The 20,455-nt window shown below is 38.2% G+C and overlaps 1 protein-coding gene across 1 annotated transcript in view; it reads right to left on the bottom strand.

Annotated features, from left to right (window-relative positions):
• Positions 1 to 16,479, bottom strand: part of LOC107551014 (low-density lipoprotein receptor-related protein 8-like) — a 182,571-nt gene extending 166,092 nt beyond the window's left edge. Inside the window, exons 1-2 of the mRNA XM_016232492.1 lie at positions 16,333 to 16,479; positions 15,436 to 15,555 (exon numbers count right to left, since the gene is read on the bottom strand). Coding sequence (XP_016087978.1) covers positions 15,436 to 15,555; positions 16,333 to 16,399 — 187 coding nt within the window. The 5' untranslated portion in view covers positions 16,400 to 16,479. The remainder of the gene's footprint in view (positions 1 to 15,435; positions 15,556 to 16,332) is intronic.
• Between the last annotated feature and the right edge of the window lie 3,976 nt (positions 16,480 to 20,455).

Raw genomic sequence — 20,455 nt, forward strand, 5'->3', positions numbered from 1 at the left:
AAAAGATCTTGTGTGTTATCAATTTATCTAAAAAAAAAAGTTTCTCAACAGTAAGCACTGTTGTCAATTATGTCTGTAATGTCCGAACTAATTTATTCAAACTACTTCCTATGGTTTAAATGGTGTTACAGCTATTGCAGGGCAATGTCATTAAAAACATTGTACTATTATTATCTTTTAATGAATATTATTGTCAGTTTTTGGACAATACTTTACACATCCTCTTGTGATCAGAGGAACCATCATTAATATACCAATATATCAGTACATAGAAATGTTTATGGTTATATATATATAGAGAGAGAGAGAGAGAGAGAGAGAGAGAGTTTGGTTCCAAAACGCTATAAAGCCATTTTGATTAATTTGAGTAAAAATGTGTTTTCTTTACCAAGAAAGTGGCAAGATGAAAACCACTATTTTTTCTGTTTCAAACTTTCACATAGCATCTTTAGGTTGTAGTAACGTTAAAAATTCAAATCCAGATTTAGATTTTCAAAGATTTATTCTAAAAAAATAAAATAAAATTCCCCAAAATGCAACAAATCCATTGAATCAACATAAAAGTTATTTTTCATATTGTTGAAAATACACAACATGGTTAATCCACATATGACAGCTTCTGAACTTGGTCAATACTAATCTTATATGCAGGCACTGGACTAAAAACACATTCAATCAGTCATCGCTCCCAAAATGAATTCAAGGGGTCATCTTGTCAATGCTATAAATTAATTACAGCAATAAAATAAAATTTCATCATGAACAAGAACAACAATATCACATTAGACTACAGAAATTCCAAAATGACATTTCCCTTACATTCAACTTCCAAAAGTGCATTCATCTTTACATTCATTTAGTTGACTAGTGCTATACACTATTAACAAAAGCATAAATGGCATTAATAAAAACACTTACACTGACATAATCGAATGCGACTCATCTGCGATTATGAACGAGTATTGCATAGCTTGTCAGTGATCTACGGCATGTGTATCTATCTGAAAGCACGTGATGGAGATTTACTATTAATCACTGAACCGGCTTTACTGACGAGATGCGCATTACAATCACATGCGATTTATCGTGCAGCCCTAAGTTTGTTTGTTGATCACAAAGTACAAAGTCGATGAGGAAAACTAGGATGCCGGGTGTATTCAAAGCTCTGCCATTACTGTCTAGAGTGCATGGAATGGTGCACTGTGATTGGTTGAGCGGATATATCGCATTCTGCAGAGAAGGGAGACTGGCGTTTGTTGCGGTTTGGAAAGAAAGGGAGAAAACATGACAGAATAACTCGGCGGATATCGCATTTTGCAGAGGGCCTTGAGACATACACTCGATTTGTGTTGGAGAGGGTTCCTTGAGCTGAAGAGATCCCCCGAATTTGGTGCGGATTCGCCACGCCGTTACGGAGATATAGCCGTTCAAAGTTTCAGTGGTTTTCCATAGACTTAAGCTTTAAAGCGTTTCATCCAGGTCGCCAGTAGCAAACAATGGTAAGTAATTACACCGTTTCAAGCATTTTATCTGCATTATATGTTCTGTAAAAAAAAAAAATTATATCAGCGGCATATTTGCCGATATCGGTATATCGGCGACAGGCTCATATCGGCCGATAATATCGGCAAAACGATATATCGATCGGGCTCTAGTTGAAAGTCTACAGGTTGAGAGTCTACAGTCTACAGGAAAATTGAGTTTTCAGAAAACTAAATGGCCAAATAAAAAGTGCATTAAAATCACTGCAATATTCACTGTTGCTTAGGATTTTATTTTATTATTGTGAATAAAATAATCACAAATTTAATATAAACATTCAATATATCGCTCAGCTCTACTTATGCGGTTTGAAATCTTTGAGTAAAATCTGTTCCTAGTCAAACTGTAGCAGCATGCTTAACTTAAGAATCTTAAGAAAAGAACTTTGCAGTTTAACCAGATCAACAACTATGTAAGTCTTTCACTTCGGTTTTGAAAGCATATTCCACCATAAAAAAATAACCAGCTCTGTGTGGGTACATTATTCAAAACTAAATAGAAAACATAACACAGTATAAACAGTATTAAGCATGCAAACATGCAAAAAAAACACACATTCTGAATAGCATTATTACTGGTGTGCCCTGTGCCGGAGACTTGGGGTCTCACACTAATCTTGCATGGAGACAGGCCTATTGGGGAAGTGTCAGAGTGCTTGCAAACAGGAGGAACGCTTACACAGACATGAAAATAAAGAAAAGGCGTTAAGGAGGTGATGGGTCCAACAGACCATGCTGGCAAGAAGAGAGAGAGAGAAAAAGAGAGAGAGAGAGAGAGAGAGAGAGAGAGAGAGAGAGAGAGAGAGTGCACCCTTGATTTTAATATAAAACATGATATGATTACAAAACGATGTAGTTCCCCCATGTTAAATATAAAAAGAGATCAAGGAAATATTTTAGTGTAGATTTTAAACACAATATACAACTCAATATACTGTTAGCTAAAATCACAGCTGATTTAAAAACCAAAGGACATGCACAGAGGCACAAGATCTATACAGCCCATGTAATTCAGTTTAGTGGATAATGAAGTTATGATTCTCAATGATATGGTTGCGTAATGACATGGCAACTGGTTAAAAAGGGGGCACAAAAACAGACAGAAACATAACACTGAGTCTACAGGTGGTCTTACCCTCCAGGGCTACCAGCGCAAAAACAGTGCAACAGAGGAAGGGCAGAGGCACAGAGCAAGAGAATCGAGAAGAGAGAGAGAGAAAAAAAGAAAGAGAGAGAGAGAGAGAGAGAGAGAGAGAGAGGAGACATGGGAAGCACTGAGCACAGTCTCCTGGAAGTTCTGGCCAGTCAAAGAGATAGAGAGGCATTGAGGAACTACTGAGGGCTTTAGAAATGGGAAGATGGGTAGCGAAAGATACAGGAGGAGAAAAAAAAGGGGGGAAAGAGAATTCGAACAGTCTTTTGAGGTCCTTCTCATCCTTAAAAGCTGATTGGCTAAACATTGGAGCTGGGCAATATAGCGAATACTCATGATAGATTTACTATGATATTGCTAGTAATGTCAAATCAACCAACACTGTGCATGCTTCAAAGTTGTTTGTGTCTTTTATTTGCCTTTAAGTTTCCCCAAGACCATTTTGTGAACCAATTTGTTTAACTGTCTGTTTAAGTGAACTGATTAAAATCTGATCAAATGATTTGTGTGACATTTTCAAATATTAAAGTGTGCGTGCATAAATAATCACCTTGGAATTACAAGTTTCTATCTAACATTTTTGTCAAAATTGAGTTATTCACATATTCATATTCTGTGACAATTTATTTACATTATGTGATGTTTCTTTTTTAAGTTCTGTACATTTTGGGACTTTTTTTTAAGAAAACAAAAAAGGTTCTATCTACAAAGTCGCACTCTAAGTTGGTTCTATAAGGTTATATCTGCGTGAGCCAATCAGCACTTCGAATGCACACGAGGACCAATCAGGATCAGTTTTGTTTGTCATGTCGCCGGACTGCGCCGCAATAACGGAAGAGAGCGGAGAAAAACGCTAAATCAGTGAAGAGAAGACTAAATAATTTCACACAACGCGATGTTTATTAGAAACCTCATGATCGACTATTTTATTTATGATCTTGTCAATGACAGCAGCCCAAATTCCAGGGAATTACAGTCTTTTTGTGTGTTTTGCTGTAGCTATTGCGGAGTTATTTTCAGTTAGACAGCACGCTAGCCAGCAGCGCCATTAAGAGGATGAGTCCAGGTTTTGTAGTCTATTTGCTTTATTCCAGTCATGTCATTGTCATACGAGGGAAAGTTATGTATATATTAGGTTATGTTTCAACCTTGATTCATCCTGTGTACTTGTACTGAGCTGTATGTACTATGTAACGTTAGCTATAAAGCTCTAAACTATGGCACACTGGATTAAAGTGTATACTACATTAAGTGAGATGTACACTTTGCTGAAGCATTGTCTGTTTTCATTCAGCAGGCTTCTATTTTGGCGGGTTGCCGGCAAGTAAGTATATGTGCTTTCCGGGCACTGCCGACTGAAGTGCATCAGAGAATGAAATGTCACAGTTTTGCATTGTGCTTTGCAAACGGCAGCAGGTATTCAGTGTGAATAGAAATCTTATACAGTATTACAGTTTGTCAATCTAAAATGTTAATTGTGCATTAACAGCTGTCAACCATGTCGGTACGCACATGTGCTGTCAGAACATATTTACACAGCGCATTTTTTATTTTGGTCGCACATGCGCACCACTTATGTGCACCCCTGCTTATTATGTTAGATTGATGTTTATAAATTAAACTGATTAAATAAATCTTGCTGTGTTTTAGTGAAAAAACAAATGAATGCTGTTTTTGCTGCATTTTACTTCTTATCATTATGCTGTAGCAACATCTTAATTTTCACAATAGTTATTTAATTGACTAAGATTCTATATTCGTTTTATATTATATTAAAGGGGTCATATGACATTGCTAAAAAGAACATTATGTTGTGTATTTGGTGTAATGCAATGCGTTTATGCAGTTTAAGGTTAAAAAAACACATTATTTTCCACATACTGTACATTATTGTTTCTCCTCTATGCCCCGCCTTTCTGAAACACGTAGATTTTTACAAAGCTCATCGGTCTGAAAAGCGAGGTGTACGCTGATTGGCCAGCTATCCAGTGCGTTGTGATTGGCTGAATACCTCAAGCGTGTGACGGAATTGTTATGCCCCCACCATACTGTGATGCCGTGTCCCGGAGCGACGAGACAAAAACAATAAAACACATTACAAACGAGGCATTTGTTGCATCCAGTGGGGGCATAATTATTGATTATAATGACTTATACTGTCTTTTTACGTGTTGCGTATCGCGCTGCGTCAACATAAAACCATGTCTGCATTTGTGATCGGAGAAAAAACAAACGCTACTCTACACTGCTCAAAACTCGCATTTGAATCGTCAGTGGGAAATTCTTTAAATATAAAAAAACGTACTTACAGACTCCGCTTCATCCACGTTGAAAGCCAATCCGGCGATCCACAGCGCTAAGTTGATGTATTTCCTCAGCGACCAGCACGGATCAGCTCCAGGCATGATGAAGCGGATATCGTCCTCTTTTGGAAGGCCAAAACAAAGTAGTTTTGCTTTCACAACGAAACACACAGCGCCTTCACGACATGGCAGCAGCAGCAACAATACTACAGCGAGAATAAAAGTTACACCTTCTTTCTTTGCGTGAACATTTGGGCGGCGTTATGCAAATCTTCCCACATCGTGACGTAGACATGTGGGGAGTGTTAGAACGAGCCGTTTTAGGTAGGCGTGGTTGACTCTTAACTTTTATAAAGAATATCTATTACAGATCTTCTTTATGCACCAAGAGCTTATAACACTCCAAAGAGAAATCGCATCATATGACCCCTTTAAATTATGCTTAAATTAATATTTTAATTTAACATTCTAATTATTAAGAAACTAGCAATAAATACCCTTTTTTGTTTTATTTACAGTGCACAGAATAAAAAAAATCTACATCTTCCTTTTCCTCAGTTCACTACAATCCCTTTTTTCCCTTCTATGCATCTCAAAACTTTTCACTTTCATCATGACATTCTCAGTTCACCATCTTATCTCCTGTAAACCACTGCAACTTCCCCATTTTCTGACCAGGTGGTCTGTGTGTGAGAAAGTTGAATTGATCCCCTACGATGATCCCCCTATGACAATCAGGAAGCCCCACGCTGTGCCACACAAGGCAGAATAAATCATGCATGCACACACACACACAAACAAATCTCAGCAAGCGGCACAGAAATCTACACATAACATTGTCCTAAAACTCAAACCACATCACAAATAGTGGTACACCATATTAGTACCATGCTGTTTATCAGCCAATATTGCCCTATTTTTACATTTAAATTACCTCACATAAAGTTCATATTTAGTTAACATTATTTATACTGTAATGTTGTGATGGCTGAATTCCTTTGTAGTATTTAAAATTATTACTTTTTAGTGTTTTTATATTCAATTTATTTTTATAAAATAGCATAGAATTGTAATATCAGCCATAACATGAAAATGATAACCGTCTTAATGGTCTTGGCCAGAATCCAATCCCTGTAGCATCCCCAATTGCAAACAGCCTAAGCAACCTGATAATAAAAGATCTGACCATGCGTGTATGTGAGTGTACAGTATGTAGAAAGCCTCACCCTTTGCTCATGTATGTGAGATCTATTCAGATTATTGTTAGGCAGGCTGCAAAAGTTCCAAAGCACCACTGAAAGAGGTGAAGTCAAGAGAGTTCTCTCTCTCCTTCTCTGTCAGAGAGCATAAAAGTGCAGGGGGAAAAAAAACAAATCTTCAAACATCTTTCTCTATCCTTCAGCAAGGAGAGTGTCATAAAATATACCAACTCTCCATGTCGTAAATACAACTGTGGGAGTCGTTTAACACCCACATCTCAACAGAGGATCATAGCTATTTAGAGCAGATTTTACTCCCTGCTGCACTGCTGTGATTTAGGACACTTTTCAGCTCGATTTCCACTGCTGACACAGTACAGAAAAACTGAGGAGAAAGGTAAGGAAGGACTCATGTGAATAAATGAGACTGAGGAAAGTCTGGCCATGTTGTAGACAAGCTCAGAAGAATAATCATCTCTGAAGCTGTGTGACACAAAACCACACTCCCAAACACTGATACCGGCTTACACACATTGGGAGAACGTCAATCACTGCACAGATGGGTATTAGCCAAATTATTTATTCATGAATAACAGGTATTGAATTATTCTTTGGATTCCATTCCAGGCCAAAACTGGGAAAGTGACAGGTGAGCGAGAGCATGAATAACAGAAATGTAAATAAAGCAGAGTCATGGAGAAATATTCTACTAATCATGGCAGGGATTAGATGGTCATAGACGTATGCTGTCAGGCACACGGACCGATCAAACAGGAACTGGGATTTTGGGAGTTTGTAGCACCAGTACACACTATATAAAGGAGCTTGTGATTTATAGCCTATGTGAAAAAAAATAAAAGACTGGACGCTTTCTGTTGTGTTGTTACTCTCTAAAACACACTCTAAAGTACAACATGCTCTTCAAATGATTCATTAGATAGAGAATCAGAATCATTTCAATTGAGCAAATCAGTCAAAAAAGAACACGAGTCAACAGACTGAATTGGTCAGACAACTTTTCATAGAATAATTTTGGATTTTTCACTGATTTATTAAACATAGGGTAAGAACTGTCATGTTTTCTGTGTCAAAAAAAGGCAATTTATAAGTTTATATACTTAAAGTGACCATTCACTAAGCTCCACTTCCCCTGGTTATTTCTATGTGATTTTCAGTTAAACGTGCTCATAAAATGGTAAAAATGGAAAGGATATCACTCATACATGGGCTGGAATGAAGTGTGACATTGCAAGGCATTTTTATCTGCTGTAATGCGATTGAAACTGTAAAGACTGCAAATCAAAATTCGAAGGAAACGCTTATCACATTGCCTGAAAAGAAAGAAGCCTCATTTGAAAATGATTACAAGTGATAACATTAGTGTAAGTGAACAGAACTGTTCCTAACGTTTCTACAACACATTCACAGTAGTAACTCTTTATTTACTATCGACACTACGATGACCTGAAAGAATGTTTAAATATAACATTTGAGAATGTTGGCTGACAATAGTTTAATCCACAGCATGAATCGCAAGATTTATTTGCGACAACAATGCATTTATCACATTTTTCAATACAATTGGGATTAAAATTATCCAAATGCACAGATCCAACGTAGACTTTTATAACGAAAGAGCAAAAGCTTGTCTGAGAAAAATTCCAGTTGCTAATAGGGTTGGGAATCGAAAATCGATTTCGATTCCAGAATCGGATACTTAAGGTCATGAATCAGATACTTGTTGTCAAATTAAAATTTCGATTCCGCCTATCGATTCCTATGCGCTTTTTTTTTTTCCTTCATCTGTGAGGACCGGACCTAGCGATCTGCCAGGACCTTGCTCGCTAATCTAAGCGCTCCAAAGTTTGGCTACATTTGCGATCAGAAGCCAAAAAAGCTAAGTATAATATCGGTGATAGCTAAACATGTTGCAAGAGAGGCGACACCACCAACATGACAAAGCACTTTAATTTAATAGATTGTTAAAGATCACGAACACGATTCAAAAACGTGATTCTATTCCTAAATTACAATGATTCGTCTGTTTCATTCCTCAACCTTTGATGTGTGCGATCAATGTTGTGATCACTTGGTTCGTCCGTGCAGCGTACAATCACACCAGTGTGATTTGAACATTTAAATTTGTGTTTGCGCTGCCACTGACCTAAAGAGAATAGCGGTCATCTGTCATGAATGAAACAGCTTCACAGTCTTTCAGCCACACAGTATCATTATTTCTGTTACAAACATTCAAATCACAGAAGTACTGGGATAAAAGTTTTTAGTTAAGATATAAACTTTGTGTACGATGTGTATGGTAGCGATTAAAATAGAATAAATCACCTTTTGAAAATAATTTGATGCTTCAAATAAAGATTATCGATTACATTGCTACGCCAGTAGGTGGCGAAAAGTATTAAAATGTATTTGTCTTTGAATCACAAGAGATTCGTTCAAGAACGCGGATTCATCCAGTATTGAAACAAGTACATCTTGAGTGAGTCATTTAATCATTAATTCATAAATTACATGTGATTTTGTTTAGTTGTCTAATGTTTTAACTTCAGAATCATGCAGTTCTATTTTGCACACAAACAGCTCTTAAAGAGTCCAGTTTGTATGTAATCATTATTTCTGTTACAAACATTCAAATCACAGAAGTACTGGGATAAAAGTTTTTAGTTAAGATATAAACTGTGTGTACGATGTGTATGGTAGCGATTAAAATAGAATAAATCACCTTTTGAAAATAATTTGATGCTTCAAATAAAGATTATCGATTACATTGCTACGCCAGTAGGTGGCGAAAAGTATTAAAATGTATTTGTCTTTGAATCACAAGAGATTCGTTCAAGAACGCGGATTCATCCAGTATTGAAACAAGTACATCTTGAGTGAGTCATTTAATCATTAATTCATAAATTACATGTGATTTTGTTTAGTTGTCTAATGTTTTAACTTCAGAATCATGCAGTTCTATTTTGCACACAAACAGCTCTTAAAGAGTCCAGTTTGTATGTAGCCTGTTGATTTTTGTTCATGGTATTCAGCTCCAATAAATGGTTTGCAAAAAAGAGATACAGGATAAATGTTTGATATTATTTAATCACATTGGAATTGAAACGAATTGGAATCGGAATTGATAATTTTTTTAGTTTTTGGCGTTTTGTTTCCGACACACGCTGTACGCGGTAAGCCAATCCAGAGCCAATCTCTCTACAGCTCTGGACCTATCACAAAGGACTGCGCCATCTGACCAATCACAGCAGTGAGGGCTCACGGAAAGGAGGGGTTTAGAGCGATTAATTCTTTGAACTGCTTCGCACGAGTCGTTTACGAATTATTTAGAAATTAGGTTAAAAAAAAATTAAAAAATTGAGAAAACTAACGTGTTTTTTGACCTTGCATGCACGTAAACCTGTTTTAGGAGAACAATATTAGCAACCTTAAAAATGGGGCATAATAGCTTTAAATTATTTTTAAACTATTCAAACTCAAATTTTCTGGGAAAAAGTTCAAAATTCACAAAAGCTGAGTTTGTAAGCATTATCATGATGAACAAAATGTGTCGTGCAGGAATCATTCTTTTTTTGTTGGTCAGAGAGCTTATTTTTTGCAATAGCCAATGCAAAAACCCTATTGGGAACCAGGATGATGCTAACTTCTGGGTTAGTGATGAGGACAAAAATCTGTCATCACTGCAGCACCCTATTCAGTGCCGCCCACTGCAAAACCAAAATCCTGTAGGAAACACAAAACCAAAGTCTGTCAGAACCATGTGTGAGAAGAAGCTCTTTCTACATCCTCTCTTCTCTTCTACCAACCTGTCAAATGAATCACTGGCCTGTGGCACACCTTGATGAGCAAAGACCACCTGGAACATATCTACCACGAGAATACAATGTGGGAAAAAAATAGATAAATGAAACAAAAAGCGTGTTATTACCACTTCAGCTGCCCTTCACCAACAGCTACGGAGTGTGCTGGAGGCAGTGTCTTTGTTCACCTCTCCCTTTATTCTGTTTTGGTCTCTCCTTATGTGTCTGTCACATTCCCCACCCCCACTCGCAGAGAACAAACAGAGACCTAAGATTTCATATCAGTAAGTAGCTCATGAAACTCACCCAAAAGCTTATCCCCAATATCCAGGCAATATCCACAATATGCAGGCGAAAACACGTACGTCGCCTCTCATTGTTTAGGTCTCTCTCGCTCTCCTCGGCTCTATTACACTTCCTTAATGAATACATTTTCACATTATATCAGTATTACAGAGGAAATGCAAGTCAAATAGGACCCATATGCTCTCTAAAGTGAGTGTTGAAAGCGTGACAGTTTTGAGAGAACACAGACTGAAACGCAAATGAATGTTCGCACATTCAAACAAGACACCATCATTTGGACACAAGTGCTACTTGGGTAAAAAGCGTCTGTTTTGGTATTTTGAAGATTTTGGGTTTTTGCACAAGCAGGACCTTCTTGCCCTTGAACTGAATTAACCCCACTGATATAGCATATCCACTCTCTCTCTTACACACACACAATCCGCATATGGAGAGACACTAATTGGATTTATATTATGCACACGGACCGTTCATGGTCACCTGGGTCTTTGTTTCACAATAACTTCACTCCCGCCATCCCAAACACATGCTCGGTCTCTCAAAAGCACTAACGCATGTTTTCTGATCATATTAACTGAACAACAAAGCCCTTGGGCAATACCAAAAGGCAGCAATAATTACCACAGCAGTAACGGGTTTCCACACATGCTTAAAACTCACCTTCGTACACAACACATGCTTCACAATTTCAAACAAAGAAAAGTCACTCAAGATTTCTCTGCCAGAGCGATTTGGAGGAGCATTGTGACATTGATCACTAACGAAGGTCACCCAAGAATGAAAATTAATTTAGTCACACTAATGACTTGCTTTTGCTTTTGTTTGCGAGACAAATTTATGAAGAATATCCTGCGGGCTCTCAAGGTTTAAAAATGACAGAATGAAAGAAATGGTCTATGACAAATCTTATTCCGTTATTCCTTTAAAATCTTGACATGTGCACTAGCTTTCCTTGGTGCATTCGAGAGTTCGTGAGGAAAGTAGCACAACCCAATTTAAGAATGAATCATTCTGAAATTTTGAATGAATCAGTTGATCCAGATAACAAAACTGGTCTGAATTATTCATTCAGGAATTTAGCTGATCCAGTTTGCAACAGTTAACTGCCAGTGATGAATGAATTATCACACAAACGGTCTGTTAACCTTTCAAAGATATCATACAGCTTCATAAAACTTTTATGATATTTTATTATGGCTTTTATGACACTTTTATGATGCTTTTGCATCCGTTTTGAAGCCTGAAAGCTGCGGTAATCATTCATTGTAATTGCGTGAAAAAGACTGACCATTTCTCAGTCCGTTTTCGATGAAAGAAAGTCATGGAATGTCATGAGAGTCAGTGAATAAACGATGACCAAATGACCACATTTTTGGCTGAATTATTTAATGTGGAAATGCAAGAAGTATAAACCTGTTGATCCTGTTTGACAACACGTATCCTAAAATCGTTATAGTTTGCTTCCTTTTTCCCAGAAATGACTCACAGACCAATTTATCAGAAAAGGTACATAACACTAAAAAAACATATAAAAGAAGGGTGTAATAAAAGAAATTCAAAGTGATGCAGCACAGTGATATCTGCACTGCGATTACGCAGGTCAGACCATAGTGAATCACTCAGTATGACATCATGAATGTACACATCATAAAAATATTGATTTCTCGCTAAAACTCCTTTCTTCCTGTTAACAGGCCCTGGATTTTGTGGTCTAATTTTTAAATAATTTTTATTAAACCTGCACATTTACAAAAAAAAAAAAATGCATTTACATTCCCATGAGGAATACTTCCTACCTCAAAGTAAACAAATGAGATCTTCCTCACAAGGTGCTGCAATACCTGGAGAGCATTACCAGGAAATTATTATACTAGAAGCAGTGTTTGCTCACTCATTTGGCTCCGCTTCACTCTGTGTGTACTATGTGTGTGTGGATTGAATAAGAAAGGAGGGCATTTAGACACGTAATACAAGAGCTCAGTCTAATAGCTACACATAATACATAACCCTTCTAACACAGACCAGCTTTGTTAGTTGTAACCTTGCACAGTCATTTAATATAAAAACGAGATATTATTCCTACAGGCATCTTAAACATGCTATGCTTGTGATACAGGAGGTTAGGTTCATTATCTCAACAGATTCGATAAACATTCCACGGTAGACAGGATACCTGATTATGTCTGTGACCTGTGACTTTGTAAGATACGCCCTATTTGACCTCTTTTTTAGAGACTGAGAGAAGAGAAAAAAAAGTAATTTGTGCGTTGGCGCTTCATTATATTTGTGGTGAAGGTATGTAAAACACGGGGTAGTGAAAATAATAATAGTGTTGTACTCTATCTTTGATCAAATAAATGCAGCCTTGATGAGCATAAGAGGTTTCTTACAAATATAATTAAAACACCAAATTGTTTAATGGTAGAGTACAAGCAAATTATGAAACACTCTTTCAGGGCTTTTATCCCAAAATTTACAATCATTACTGTCACTTATTTTGGTTATCATCACACTCAGATACTCTTATTCTCTTCTTGTTTGCATCAAAGCCCAAAACTAACCGCAAGTAAACAAATCATTATTCACCAAATGAATGATACAACACAGTGTAGCGTCTGGACCACTCAAACACACAATATATATTTTGTTAGCTAGATTTAACAAATACTCTGTAACACCCCAGGAAGCCGAACAGGCCCCTGGTTCCATGGCAGCCCTGACACCCGATACATTTATGACCTCCTGGAATTTAGGTGAAGAAAATCGCTTCCTTGCCCATAAGGAAAATCCACAAGGGAAGGACTTTTCTTTGCTAATTAATTAATAGGAAAACCTTTCTTTGAATGAACACACATGATCCTTCAGGTCATTGGGTATATTATTGTCATCGTGTATTTTGTCTTTGAAATTGTATACTGTTATGCAGGCTTATAATCGAAACACACTCCTGTCAGCTTACATATATATATAACCTTACCATGTTTAGTATTTCCTATACCAAATGTATGCGTGTGTGTGTATGTGTATGTTAGACCAGTTTATGTAGTATGTTAGACTAGTTTAAGTGTTTATGTAGTTAATAAAACCTTACTTGTATCACACTTGACGTGGTTCATTGTTTGCTCATAACTGGAGTCACTTATTCATGCAGATTTATGCTACAAGCTTTTGTAGAATTGTACAGTAAGGAAGTTATTTCCCTTAACCAGGAAATTAACGTTCTTAGAATTGACAAGACAGTTGACCCTGAGAGGTCAGCTAAATATCTACAGTGGATCTATAATATTCATAATTAATTATAACTAGTTATGATTCATTATTCATATTTCCCATGAGCTGATTCGTTACAACAGTGTACATTTACCCTGCTAAAGACACTTTATAGTTTAGGATTTTTTTTTGTTTTGAGTTCCCACTGTTTAAAAAAGTACTATCACAACATTTCATCAATGTTGATTCGATTCGTAATAATAAACGTCCATGTGACGTTCATCATCTAAGACTAAAGGCCATCCTGACACACATAAATAGCCACTAAGCCAGTCTCTACCGAAGAGCCCACTTCATCTTCAGACACAAAGCCCTGTGATTAGAATTTGGTACTGAAAAAAGAGACACAGAAAGAGAGGGAGAGAGAGCAGTATGTGTCGTGAAGTGTTGCTATTACCGTCTCCATGGGCAACTAAAGAGGAATCCTGCCAATTCTGTGAGTAGGTTGTGTCTGGGAGGGGAGTGCAAAGCACAATCCTTAAGGTATTATTCTAATTCAATGTCTGCCCAAGTCTGCGGCAAAAAACATCCAGAGGAGAGACAGGAGCATTCAGCCCGCTGACAGCCCAAGAGAGCGCTTCTACCTGGGGAGAAACCCCACAGATACCCTGCCTGCTGGAGATACCACGTGTAATAGGGCACCTTAGCATGAATCCATTTAAACGAGCATAACCGACGCCAAGAAAACACCAGGTGCATGCGACAAACCTGAACCTGGGGGAATGAAAGTTGGCAATGACACGAAAAATTCTGAGCGCAATAATTTCATTATTTCTCTCAAATAAAATCGGAACAAATTCAAATCATTTAAGTCGGATCAGGTGGTTTCATATATATAAATAATTAATACAAATGGGTCAGCTAAATAAGCAAAAATCAAAAGACCACCGGTTTTGTTGTGTAGCAAGTGATTCCCGAGGTGTGTAAATTCAAGGTGCAGAAATATCTTTCTCTTACTTGATAAATGTAGCTAAACAATCCTGCCCCACATACTAATTCGTGTGAAGCTGGGAAAGCTTAGTAGGAAGCACATGCCACCCATAAACATGGAACGAGAGCAACAAGTATGACCTTTATAACCCTACATGACTAAAACTCTGGGTTTCTATATGGATCATGCCCAGAATGCAGTGCAGATCTGAGCGACTGCCACTGCCACTTGATAGCAAGACCGTAAAGTAACTTCAAGACTTTTAAGTTAAGTTTGAATTCTATCAGTTTTGAAAGTAAAAAATATTCTCTCCACCGTGCCTCCACTTTACCATATTAATCAGCTAACCAGGATAATTACTGCACTTGCAATTAATACCGTGACCAATACATCGGGATAATTACATTTTGTGCCAGTTGTGCCTTTCTCCCCGCTGCTATAGCCTACATCTCAATTAAGTCATTCGACTTGCTGATTACGATTTTTATGTTTGTCTTTTATTAGCAGGTCCTGAAAAAAGCAATCCTGACTGTGTCAGCCTTCCTGCAAAGTCCTACATCCATTTACAGCTAATAACTGGATGTCTGTGTCTAATAATATGCTTCGAATAGGCCCATTTAAAATGCCATGCAGACTCAGAACACGATCACACTCTGACTTATACATGTGACTATTATTAATTACAATAATAAGGTGCGATTACAAGCATCCAGTGTGAAGTTACCTAAAGCAACAACTCGTGACAGTTGGGAGTCTTTCCAAAGAAACAGCAAGGTAAGTTTATTCGTGTGTTTCAAAACCTAGTAAGTGGTCTACTTCAACTGGGAAACATAGGCTGTTTCGGTTGAAGAAGAACAAAGGATACCAGCAAGGCTACATAAGACACCTGTTAAAAAGAGGTTCAGATTACTCACGGCAGTTCTCCTCATCGCTGTTGTCCGAGCAGTCATCGTCATCATCACATCTCCATGGAGTCGGGATACACCTGTCGTTCCTGCATTGAAACTGACCACTTTCACAGTCCGGTTTATTTCCTGTCACACAAGAAGATCTGAGTAAATGCAGGGTCCAAACTTTGGGAAGGATCAAGTTTTCAAACCAAGGAACAACCTTAAATATTTGGTTACATCTATACTTTACCCCAAAGGATGTCAAAGCAAACTGTTGGGTGACTTACAAAGTACAAATGTTACATATACTTTTATTATAGATTCACATATTGTACATCACAAGTTGTTGAAAACTTGAAAAACTTAAATTCTAAAACGTTTTGAAAATAGGGGCCATGTAAAGACATTATAAAAACATTTAGCACATTCTTAGAAATTGCTGACAATTTTACACAGATCTGTTAACAGCTGTTAAGCAGTACTGTCACAGGAAAATCGATGTGCACGTGTGCAATGAAAGGTTTCATTAAATATGATAATCACAAATGATAATTGTAGTCTATGAGAAATGACAACCAATGACCTATCTGAATGATGCACTAGACACATTCATTGTTAGTAAAGTTGCGTTACTTTCAGTAGTGTACTACTATCTTTGAAGTAAAGACTACTATAATTACATTAAAAAATCGCTTTCTTCTTAAAAACCCCGCAGTAAACACGGCAGGACTAGAACAACATGATATACTTGATCAGATTGCAATATTTTACAATACAAGCTGCCTAAAGAGAGTTACGTTATATAGCGCTCTAATAACGTCTTATCATAGGAAGTAGATGCACGCGGCTGCGCCGGTGTTTCTACAGCATCATTTATTTACATTCATAACAGCGGACTGACAGCGTAAAACAGACACTTACCGTTTACCAGCAGAAACCCCACGAGTATCATATGTAAAAGCAGCAGTTTCCCTATAGCCGTCCACATCTTCACAAATCAAGGCGTTGTGCTCATACGAAATACAAAAGGCCGTGCAGTACAGTCTCTACCTCCCTTCTCGGTGCAGCCTGCGCTCTGACTCGACACGAGCTCCACTCTGCTTTCGATACCAGTTTGAATTGATGACGCCAACGCTGGTGGGCGGGGCCATGCGTGATGACTTCTCCGTATGGGCGGAGTTAATGTTCAAAAATTATACAAAGCGTTACGTGTCATCAGGTCATCAGCTGAAGAACAGATTCGTGGACAGGTCTTGTGGCATTGAATTAATAAAGCAAAAATAAATAAATAAATAAATAAACAAAACAGTATCGAAATGAAAAAATAAAAAATAAAAAGATTCGTGGACAGGGTGGAGTAGAAATGGTCTTTAAAATGCCAAGTGAAAAGTTTTGGGCTCATGCTAATGTACTACGAAAACGTATTAACTTTACATTTTTATTAAGCTGAAATTATATAAATTGTCAACATTTTGGGGGGGGGTTCCTTAAGTTAAAAGTGTAGACATGATTTCCAGAAATCCTTGCAAGACCCATGACGTTTCTTTATATTATATTTATATTATATTATTAATCTAAAATACTATACACATCTCTTCCATCTTTATTTGACCATCTAACTCTAGCACTCTCTATTCTAATTCCTTTTATTTTTAAATACCCCTTTTAGACTTGCACTCTATTCATTTAGCCTACTAACTGCTCGTTTTCTTTAAAAAAAACTAACACTAGCTTCTCGATTCTTTTTGTATTGTATCTATGTTTTCTTTTTATTAATTATACAGTTAACAAAAAGCACAAAAAAGGCCTCTAACATTAGCTTGCTCTATACTGTCTGTTTTCTTTTTATTTATTATATACTGTAATTTAAAAAAAAAAACCTACGTGTACTGCGTTAGGCTATAGCACTTGCATATCATTGCTCTTTTGTTGATTTTGATTGCTTCCATTGTCCTCATTTGTAAGTCGCTTTGGATAAAAGCGTCTGCTAAATGACTAAATGCAAATGTAAAATGGTAAATGTTATGTTTCTTCCTTTTTAACTATTAATTAAGTGCATTGGAGTGTTTTGTGTTACATGTTATGTTATTTAATTCGTTTATTGCATTATTTTAGATTCTAGTCATCTTTAAGGTAGCTGCAGGAACTGGCTGGCATTATAAACAGGAAGCTATCGGAATTGCAGCGCTATGATAAATTGTTCCATCTTCTTAAGTGTAAAAAAAGAGAATGAAAGGAGAGAGATGGAGAGAGAGAAAAAGAAGCTGAATGTTTTTCTCAGTTGAGAAGGCATCACCATCAGTCAGTTGTCCTCTTTTTACACATGCATTGAATCGACTCTTAGAAACAGCTTCCTCTGCTTGGGTTCTTTCTGAGAGATTACTTTCACTGCGTATCTAGCATCAATTTCTGCTACATAAAATGCTAAGTTAACCATAAAGAAGCTCTGTAGCTCATTTTCTGTTGTGAAAAAAATCATCAACCATAACTTAAAGGAGAATTTAACCCACAAACCTAATTTATATATTCTCTGTGACCTACTTGCACATTATCACCTATTATTAGTTCAGAACACTACAACTTTAATTATACTTGACCCCATGAAGTCATAATAGCAATTGGCTATTGATTGGCGCTCCCAAACTTCCTGCTTCAATAGGAAATATGTTTACAAGGGAAAAGAAAACTGAGAGTAAACATTAAATATAGATATCAACATACTTCACTATCTTTAAAGGCAATTTTCTCAAAATGAGGTTCCCTTTCAAGGGAACTTCAAACTGCGTCCTCTAGGGGTCGCTATGGGGTAGCACTAACGCCTCGTCATGACCAGTGTCTGAAGCATACATTGAAAAAACACCAACAACACGTTGGCCAGCGACAGCCATGACGTCACTACCGGTGTGACTATAAGTATGAATAGGCGCCGGGAGAACACATCATCCTCTTCTTCGTCTTCACTGACTGTTTTGTTTGAAGCGTGCTTTTCCGTGGTAAGCGCGATCTCTATTCATATCATTATGGCGAGCACTAGCAAAGCGTTTAGAGGATGTGTGCATCCATTTCGTCGTTATTTGACATCTGATGACACACATGATCTTTGCGTTGTTTGTTTGGGTGAAGAGCACGCACGCGATGTCCTCGAGGGGGCAATCTGAGTGCACTGCGAGCGTTTTCCAATGAAAAAGCTCCGCTCTCGTTTGTCTCTCTTTTCAAGGAAAGAGGGGCAGCCATCTGTTTCCCACGGTTCAGGAACTGCCGCTGCTGAGGCACGGAGGAGAATGAGCTCGTGGGGATCGCAGGTGGATCTGGCCGATGAGTTTAAAGAGGGGCTTTCCCTCTCGCGATCGTCGGCCTTAGACGAGAGTGAGCCGCTGGAGAATGATTTTATTTCATTAACATCGTCTGATCCAGGGGCCAGTGCTCAGCTGGGTTCAGCCCAGGAAGAGCAGGAAATGTCTGAGGAGGGCGAAGAAGCTAAGGATGAGCCTTCCCAATCCTCCTGCCCTGCGTATGATGAGCTTTTGGAAGTTATGGATCGTGCCACGGCGCACTTTCTAAAATCCACATAGTGGTAAGTGTGCACGTTATACTTTGCACACTTCTCTGAAATCCTGTATGGTAAGGGTTACGCATTATTAGCCTCGTTCCCTTTCTCTGAGTTGGTTTAGACCCCGGTACATTGGGCTCCACTCAGCCAGTGTGTCTCTGTTGACACACATTTGAAGCATCGCTCCCCTCACCATTGAGGGTTATTGTGAGCATGGTGTTTTCTTTCGAGCATTTGAATTCTCTCCCTTCTGAGGAGTTGGATTCCTAGCTCCGTGGGCTGTTCTCGTGGTAGTGTTTAGCAGTGCTCCCCTTTATCAAAGGGTTACCTATGAGCACGCTACTCCTTTCTGAATTCGGAGTTCTCCTCTCACGTGAGAGTTGAGTTCTCTGTTTTTCCAGATCACCTGGAACCAGCAGCATCCAGGCGAACTAGACCCTTCCTCCGCCTCTCTGATGCACTGAGTTTTTTGGCTAACTTGCAGTACGCTTACCCTTCTGATTTCTAACGATCGTGCTGTAGGTCAAGCCCCCTCTCGTTGAGAGCTGGGTGTTGTGCTCCCTCAGCTAAGGTAACTTACTGCTAGCCGTGCCAGCATAGGAGCCCCCTCTCAATTGAGAGCTGGGTGTTTGCTCCCTCGGCTAGAGATTTACTGCTAGCCACTCCAGCATTATACCTTAGATCGAGTTGATGACTTCTCGAACATAGTGTTTTGGGATGCACCATTTCCATCTATGGGCTGCTCTTCAGAGTGCCACAAGGACCCCTTAGAATGGTATTTTTAAATCCATGTTATGGTAAGTGTGCACGTGAAGTCTTTGTACACTTTCTAAAATCCACACTGGTAAGTTCGCACACTAGTACTTTGCGTTCTTTCTAAAATCCTGTATGGTGAGGGCTTTGCGCGGCAGCTTCGTGCCCTTTCTTGAGCTGGTCAAGCCCCGGTTCCACCTTGGGCACCACTCCACCTTGTATCCTCCGGATACCCACTTTTATCAGGGTGTTGCTACTAGGGGTCTGTTGAGACAGTTCCTTCAGCATATGCAGAGCATGAGGTAGCCACTGTGTGACAGGCCAAGACTTAGTATGATTCAAGGCTCTTGGTCATATTCCCTTAAAGGAATCTATTCCTGATTCAAAGCCTTGAGCTCTACCCCAGGCCCAGGAGTTCTGGCCCTAACAGGTATGTTTTTTGGGGTATGTAGCCTAGGCCTTTGGCCGTAGGTAGGGTTGGGTATCGTTTGAATTTGATCGATTTTGATTCTGCTTATTGATTCTGATTCTTATCGATTCCTAGTTTCGATCCCAATAAGATAAAAAATCCAATATAAAAAAATTAAGTGAAACATTTAGATGTAAAACATTTACTCTGTCTTTTTACAAAGAATTCTGTTGCAGCTGAATAACATGAGCAAAAATGGTTTTCTGGCATGTACTCCCCTCAGCATGGTGGCGTGGGTATACCGTTCCCCATAGCAACCCCTAGAGGACGCA

The sequence above is a fragment of the Sinocyclocheilus grahami genome, unplaced genomic scaffold (genome assembly GCF_001515645.1).
Source record: "Sinocyclocheilus grahami isolate Dianchi unplaced genomic scaffold, SAMN03320097.WGS_v1.1 scaffold412.1, whole genome shotgun sequence".
In the NCBI taxonomy this organism is placed as follows: Eukaryota; Metazoa; Chordata; class Actinopteri; order Cypriniformes; family Cyprinidae; genus Sinocyclocheilus; species Sinocyclocheilus grahami.